The sequence below is a fragment of the Amblyraja radiata genome, chromosome 14 (assembly GCF_010909765.2).
Source record: "Amblyraja radiata isolate CabotCenter1 chromosome 14, sAmbRad1.1.pri, whole genome shotgun sequence".
NCBI lineage: Eukaryota > Metazoa > Chordata > Chondrichthyes > Rajiformes > Rajidae > Amblyraja > Amblyraja radiata.
The window spans coordinates 11,787,793-11,796,266 of NC_045969.1; the positions used below are offsets into that span (position 1 = coordinate 11,787,793).

The 8,474-nt window shown below is 44.3% G+C and overlaps 1 protein-coding gene across 4 annotated transcripts in view; it reads left to right on the forward strand.

Moving 5' to 3' along the window:
- LOC116980361 (interferon-induced GTP-binding protein Mx3-like) overlaps positions 1–7,876 on the forward strand; it is a 43,822-nt gene extending 35,946 nt beyond the window's left edge. For all 4 annotated transcript variants that reach the window (XM_033032516.1, XM_033032514.1, XM_033032515.1 and 1 more), the window contains one exon: positions 6,460–7,876. In XM_033032516.1, coding sequence (XP_032888407.1) covers positions 6,460–6,687 — 228 coding nt within the window. In that variant the 3' untranslated portion in view covers positions 6,688–7,876. The remainder of the gene's footprint in view (positions 1–6,459) is intronic.
- Positions 7,877–8,474: the final 598 nt, after the last annotated feature.

Consider the following 8,474-nt stretch of genomic DNA (forward strand, 5'->3'; position numbering starts at 1 on the left):
AAAAAGAGTGGGGCACCAGCAAAGGCTGGATTTGCTTTCTCTGGGATGGAAGTGGCTGAGGAGGGATCTGATAGAGGTATACAAAATTGTGTAGAAAGTAGGAAACGTTTCTCCATAGCAGAGGTGTCTGCAACTGGAGGACATGGAGGATGGTCAGATCAAGGAGACCTGCGTTGATATTTTGGGGCATGTTATTATCAGGAGATGTTGGTGTTGGATCTTTTGAATAAGGCGGATAAGTCCCCAGGGTCAGCTGGGACCCAGTCTAGATTATCAAAGGAGGCAAGAGAGGAAATTGCTGGGACCTTCACTTAGATCTTTGTATAAAAATAGCTACAGTCAAGGGCCCAGAGGACGGAAGAATAGCCAATGTTGTTCCTTGGTTTAGATGATCAATATGGGTGATCTAGGGAAAATATAGCCCCGTACGCCTTGCATCAGTGGTAAGGAACTCGTAGGTGAAAATTTGTAGGGATAGGATTTGCTCACATTAGTAAAAGCACAAACGTATTGGGAATAGTTAGCATAGTTTTGTGTAGGGAAGGTCATGTCTTACAAACCTGATTTGAGTCTTTTGAGGACAAGATGAAAATGACTGAGGGCAGGTAGATTTGCATGGAATTTAATAAAGCATTTGACATGGTCCCTTACAGTATGAGATTAAGGCAGAGCAGAGCCACATAAATTTGGTAGATTCGATCCAGTATTGGCTTGACTGGAGACAGCAAGAGGGTAGTGGTGGAGGGATATTATTCTGACTGGAGGTCGATTGTCAGTGGTGTTCCACAGGGGTCGGTACTGTGATCTCTGTCGTGGTGGGCTGATTAATAAGTTTGCAGTTCACATGAAAGTTGGGGGTGCCGCGGATGGAGAGAAGTTGTCAAGGAATGCAGCAAGATATGGATCAGTTGAAAATATGAGCAGAGAAATGAGAGATGGAATTTAATAGTAAGATTAAACGAGAACTTACCCGTTTGAAGTTTGATCTTTATTTTATGAGGAGTTACGATGAGGGATTACGTGAAGAAGCCCCGCCAGTCCGCATGCACGTCAATCTTCAAAGCAGCGGTGTGAAATCACAGGTAACAGTAATTGAAGTAACATAGTAAGATCAGAAACCTAGAACTACCAGATGACCTTCGTGAGAGAGGTTTGGGAGTGGAGGGCACGTAATTCGTCATCGTAACTCCTCATAAAATAAAGATCAAACTTCAAACTGGTAAGTTCTCGTTTAATCTTACTATTTTACTTCGGAGTCACGTTAGTTACTTCAGAGGCCAGTTCATTGGCTATATTTAAGAGGGAGTTAGATGTGGCCCTTGCGGCTAAAGGGATCAGGGGGTATGGAGAGAAGGCAGGTACAGGATACTGAGTTGGATGATCAGCCATGATCATATTGAATGGCGGTGCAGGCTCGAAGGGCCGAATGGCCTACTCCTGCACCTATGTTTCTAAGATTTCAAAGCTCTGTAATTTCATGCCGTGAGATGCGAGTCTACACAACCACAACTGCTTCATTGACAGATGAGGGAAACATTCATATTGCATACGGATATGACATAGATTTAAAACATGCTCATGCTGTTTAATGAACAAGTAATAATAATAGTAACCCCTCAACCGGAGGGAAACTATAAATAGGACCTAAAATAGAGTTGGCAAATACCCCTAGTCTGGCAATGGGTTATTATAAAATGGTTGGAAAGTTTGTTCGTTTGACCATGCTGCAGCAGTTAGGATGTGGTCCAGCGGAACGTAAATAACCCTTGCTGCTGATGTTGTAGCAGCCCTGGTGGAGTGAGATTTGAAAATCAGTATCTACTCCTGCATAAATCAAACCCCGTTTTATCACCTGGAGATGGTCTGAACGGATACCTTCTTATAAAGTACACAAAAAAGCTGGAGAAACTCAGCAGGTGCAGCAGCATCTATGGAGCGAAGGAAAAAGGCAACGTTTCGGGCCGAAACCCTTCTTCAGACTGATCGGAGGTGGGGGGGCGGGGAGAAGAAAGGAAAAAGGAGGAGGAGCTCGAAGGCTGGGAGGAGACAGCAGGAGGGCTGAGGAAGGGGAGGAGACAGCAAGGACTAACAAAATTGGGAGAATTCAAAGTTCAAGCCCCCAGGATGCAGACTCCCCAAGTGGAACATGAGGTGGTTTTCCTCCAATTTCCGGTGTTGCTCGCTCTGGCCATGGAGGAGACCCAGGACAGAGTGGTCGGATACAGAGTGGGAGGGGAAGTTGAAGTGTTGAGCCACCAGGAGGAAGAAGGGTTTCGGCCCGAAACTTTGCCTTTTTCCTTCGCTCTATAGATGCTGCTGCACCCGCTGAGTTTCAACAGCTTTTTTGTGTACCATCGATTTTCCAGCATCTGCAGTTCCTTCTTAAACCCGTCTTATAAAGTGTTTTGTAACTGACAAGCATTGCTAGTTCAGGGCCTCGAAGGTTCTTGGTGACCTTGACGTATTGTTGTATATGTGTGCCCTCACATAACCGAAGGTCCCTGGATATGCCATGAAACTAGTTTGAGACCCGACGCCCCTTCTGCTCTGCTTAATTAAATCATAACATAAAATATTATAAATATTACTTACATATGTAATCATCCAGTCCAGTCGCAATTATGTAGTGACTGAACCCGTTGTGCTGAAACCAGCACCATGAGGATAACTACATTATGAGAGCCGGCCAAAGCTAAGGATGTAGCTGGAGCCCCCTGCTGAAGTAGTGTTAACACAATGTCAATATCCCATACTGCCCTGTACTTGTCCTGGGAGAACTTGTGTTAAAGATATCCTTTACAAACTCGATATCCGGGGGTGAAACCCGACAGAGTGTTGCAGCAAATATGATGGGAAGGCACCTTAGGCACAGTTAATGGCCCTATAACTCAATTATTGTCAAAAGCCCATTTAAATTGAACCCCAAGACGTCAGTAATCTGTACCGTATTAAATATAACATTAGCATTAAACAAAAAGCTTCCCATCTCCTGAAGAACTATACTGCTTTTTTGGTTCTATCTCTGCACTCTGTACTGAGCACATACATGGATCGGTATGACAACCTGATCCGTAGGAGCAGTCTACTCAGAATCTGCAAGTCAATAAATTGATTTTATTATGCAGAGGCTGGTTTCCCGAGCCTCAGGCTGAACCAGCAAAGTTTTACATTTAGAATAACCGTATACGGTTATGTTATTATTCCTGACAAAAACGAGAATCATGGCTACATAGGCCAGACAGACAGTACGAAAACGTATAACGGGATCTTGCTGACTTTATTTCAAGACCTGACTGATGAGGCAAAATGGAGGAAGACATAAAAGAAACATTCCTCCTCCTTGTAGAGAGAATGTGTCTCTCGCCATTGTCATGCCACGTAATTTTGCAACCAGTGAATAAGCATGAAAGCAACATATCGATATTCGGCGTTTCATCGAACCATAATTTCATAAATATTTTGTGATCGAACACCCATTCTGTGTTGTCATTGATCTGTACTTGATGATACACCAGTGGCAAATGAGATTAGGTTAATTATTACAGGATACTTTTACTTGATTGCACCCATGTGCCTAACATATGCCACCACTATAGTGTATATTCGTTCAATAACCTTTTAACCCATAGAATGCACCTAGTGTCTATAGATAGTTGATACCAATAACTGAAGAATTAGTGACTCGTGCAAATCTCCTCCACCTCCGAACTAGAGATGACATTCGCAATTTTCCACGTTAGAGCCCTTAGCATCAGTTTGTAATATAACTGAAATTTTACTGACCAAACTACTGGAGCAATGCTGAATACTGTTTGTCCATCATTGTGACTTTGGTAGCTTCAGCTGATAATAGCATAGGTCTGTTAACAATGACCTACATGGCACTTGAGAAGTTGCTACTTTGCACAATGTCAGTTCCCCCACTTGCACAGCTGAATCACAGCTACTATGTTGCCAATTACTCTTGATGAATAGAAGGCTGCTTTATAACAACAAGGTTGTTACAGGTTTCTATTAACTCCAATCTCTTGCTCCAGGGTGGAGTCATGGGTTAATTAATAGTTAAAGGTAAATCCCAATGACCAACAAGTTTATTTGGTAACAACTTAAATTCACTGGATGGATGTCCATTTTCACAAATATAGTTTGAGGCTGAAACAGTTGATTTTAGCAAAATACAACGTTAGAATATCATCCAGACAAGACATAACAAGTGTTTTGAACTCTGAGTAGTCCAAGCACTGATTTTAGTAATTTGGTAAATACCCTGCGTAAATAACTTAGCCCATTTTGCAATGCTTTACTGTTATCACAGTTATCATTGCCATCCTGATCATTTCAAATGGCTCCGGTAATCCCTTTAAATGGGAACTGCATAGAATGTATCTTTGAGATCCTTATGAAAATCAGTTGTTCGTCAGTAACGAAGTTTCCTATTCGGAAAGGTTTATACTGCACATGTGAGTTAAACGACATTCTCCATCTTTCCCAATGAACAGGCCACGCCTGCCATCATTACATGCCTGCCTCGAATGACAACTCTGGCCCGATTTCCCAGCCTGTCTTAAAAGACAATCCTGGCCATAATATTGAGCCTGCATCAAAAGACAATTCTGACCCTAATTCCAAACCTGCTTGGAATGTACTGTGCAGTTTTACATGATTAGATGCCGCTAAGTAGATGACAATGCCTTAACCATTTGTGTGCTGTACAGACATTTTATATATTACCAACTTGTAAGTGGTCCACTTACCCCATGTTTCGGAAGTGCCAGACCCACCTACCTGCCTGGTTACCTTGGTTGTAGAGTAGGACTGGTAGGGTGCGTGGACCTCTGTCCAGCTTTCACGCTGCCATCAGTTTCAGTGAACCGCTTACTGCCAATGGAGGCGTGGGGTGTGTTGCCGCCGAATTGATGATGCTTTGCTCGTCGTTGGTACCATGATTGGTCCGACAGCTTTTGCTTCCTCATCCAGGTTTTGCCTGTTGAATAAGTCTTACCTGAATAGAAGATTCGGCGGGTGGCTCTAACGTCCCCCTGATAGCGCTGTTCACTGCCGGCACTTGTAGCGTATGGGGAACTCTGGCCCCTTCCGGGTATTCTGCCAACGGCTGGTAACCAACTCTTCTGGCAGCAACACCTTTGTTTGCAAGGATTCCTTTGAAGCCATACGCATGTGCTCCAGTAAGTTCCATGGACATACTTTAGAATTTGAAGTCAATTACATACTGACCCCTCACACTCCACTCCACAGAGAGGGAGATTCGTAGGCAGCCCTGAAGGGTGCTGGCTCAGATTTTTCCCCTGCATGCTCTCCTCCTCCAAGAGGGAGACATTAAGCAGCCCTGATACAGGTGCCGCTGGCGCGGGCTCTCCCATAGGCCGGCGCTGACACAACTCCTTTGTTGGAGTGTATCTTGGTGGAGCATCCTTTCCATTAGGAGCTCCATCTCCTCCTTCAAGAGGGAGACATTAAGCAGCCCTGAAACAGGTGCTGCTGGTGCGGGCTCTTCCATAGGCCGGCGCTGACACAAGTACTCCTGTTGGAGTGTATCTTGATGGAGCATCCTCTCCATTAGGAGGTCCAACCGTGCAAAAAAACAGTATCCATTCCGGAGGGGAACCCTCCCGGCCCGACTCGTTCCAGTCCATAGGCCTGATCGACTTATTATTGGTTTTACCCCATGTCCTGGGGACCACAGCGGTCTGGGAGCCGCTGACCACACTGTCGGTGACTCTGGTGCTGATACCGCCTTCCTCCTGGATTTACCCCTCCACGGGAACCACTGCGGTCTGGAAGCCGCTGACCGTCTTGTCAGCGACTGGAGTAGCGAACCCGACGTCCGCCGGCTACCCGCATTCCAGACCGGAGTCTCCCCACAGCCAAAGCCAGTTTCCCCGCGGCTCATCCGGACTTCGTTACAATATCCAGCAGGAAACCTCTGTAAGAAAAGGTTCCTGCAAGAAAAACACAACCTGGTAAGAAATACAAAACTTACCTGTAGGTTTAAACTTACCACTGGCAGGAGCTTACCGTCTGCCAGTCCGGTGCTTCACCGTGCGAACGACGTAATGACGTGACTCCAAAGTAAAATCTGGGCAGGTGTGATGTGTTGCTCTTTGGGAGATGGAATTTAAGACGAAAGCGTACAGTAACAGTAAAAGGCTGAACCCTTAGGACCAATGATGGATTTGACGGCACCAGGCCTGTACTCGCTGGAGTTTAGAAGGATGACCTCATTGAAACTTAGCGAATAGTGAAAGGCTTGATTAAGTGGATGTGGAGAGGATGTTTCCATTAGTGGGAGAGTCTTGGACCAGAGGTCATAGCCTCAGAATTAAAGGACGTTCCTTTAGGAGATGAGGAAGAATGTATTTAATCAAGGTGTGGTGAATCTGGAATTCATTTTGCTTCCTGTTTCATTATCTTCCATTATTTTCTGTTCTCGACTCCTAGATTGTCTCTCATCGACTGGCTGACCAGATCCCCATGGTCATACGCTGCTACATTTTAAACGAATTTGCTGACAAACTCCGGACAGATATGCTTCAACTCATCCAAGATAAGGATCGCATCAATGTTTATCTAATGGAAGATGAAGACACACAGAGGAAGAGAGATGACCTCAATTGCAAAATAGACCGATTGAGAAAAGCGCAGAAGACATTGCTTGAATTTGGTTAAATGAGCATTGAACGAAGGTCCTTGAATACTGTAAAGATGTGTTTATATTTTGCTTGCTAATTTTTATATTTCTTGCTAACTTCCGCTCTTGAAGGGATTGAATCCTTACTACTGTTTAGTCTCGGAGTTAACAATCATTCTTTGGTACCCGCGGCCTTTATTCCTGTCTATTTGCAAAATGACAATCTATCCATGGACAGGTACATGGATAGGATAGACTTAGAAGAATATGGACCAAACACAGGCAGGTGGAACTAGTGCAGATGGGACTTGCGGGTCAGCATGGGCAAGTTGAGCCTGTTTCCACATTCTTTGACTATATATTTGCGTTAAAGGAACTTAGGGTCCTCCTCACCCAATTTCCATATTTGTGATCTTCCTCCTGGCTAATGTCCTCTTTCCAAACTAGGGATATACTTGCTCCCATCCCATCCTGACTGAGATTGACTAACTCTGAAAAACATGAATTGATTTTAAATTGAAGGTAGACACAAAATGCTGGAGTAACTCAGCGGGACAGGCAGCATCTCTGGAGTGAAGGAACGGGTGACGAGACCCTTCACCCTCCAGCATTTTGTGTCTCATCTTTGGTGTAAACTAGCATTTGCAATTCCTTCCTACACATATTGATCTTAAATTGTCTGTATATTGAGCAGCTCGGTGTAAACTTGTTGAAGCTGTCAAGGAACCTTTAATTGTTTTTTGATGCATCTTATGTGGAATCTCTTTGCTTAATGGACACACAAGAGATTGATTTTGCCCGAAACGTCTTCTGCCCTTTTCCACAGATGCTGCCTGACCCGCTGAATTCCTCCTGCACTTTGTTTTTACACTTAGCTAATGTTCCCCGGCAATTACATTCCGTATAATGTTTTGGATGTGAAATTGGAATTTAAAGTGTGATTAAATTTAAATTAATTCTAATCACACTTTAAAATTGTAATCAAGTTTTAAAACAAATTTGGATTTGACTTGGAAGCAAATAGATAATTATCAGGTATAGCATTCACAAGGATACAGAATGGTGGAATTTAGTGTTTGATATGTTTGCTTTGTTACACTGGCAATTTTTCCTCTGGTGTTGATTGTTCACATTGCTGAGAAAATGTTTGTTTAAAATGTTATTCAACGTAGCACATAAGGCATTGTAGTCTTGCTAAGCTATTTCTAATATACATATACTTCCCTACCATTCCTTGACCTCACGATCTCCATCGCAGGTGATAGACTTCTGACTGACATCCACTATAAACCCACTGACTCCCACGGCTATCTTGACTACACTTCCTCGCACCCTGCTTCCTGTAAGGACTCCATCCCCTATTCCCAATTCCTCCGTCTGTGCCGCATCTGCTCCCAGGATGAGGTGTTCCACACCAGGGCATCACAACTGTCCTCATTCTTCAGGGAACGGGGGTTCCCCTCCCTACTATAGATGAGGCTCGCACCAGGGTCTCCTCCATACCCCGTAACACTGCTCTCTCTCCCCATCCCCCCACTCGCAACAAGGGCAGAGTCCACCTGGTCCTCACCTTTCACCCCACTAGCCGGCACATACAACAAATAGTCCTCCGTCAGTTTTGCCACCTCCAACATGACCCCACCACTCACCATATCTTCCCATCTCAGGAAAGAGGAAGACTATTCTTTAAAATCACTTCTGTCTTGTCTTGAGGACATTAAGTCCTGGATGGCCTTAAACTTTCTGGGACTTAATGAAGAGAAGACAGAGGTGATTTTGTTTGGCCCCAATGGCTGCCGTGAACCTCCCTTTGTTGACTTGGGTC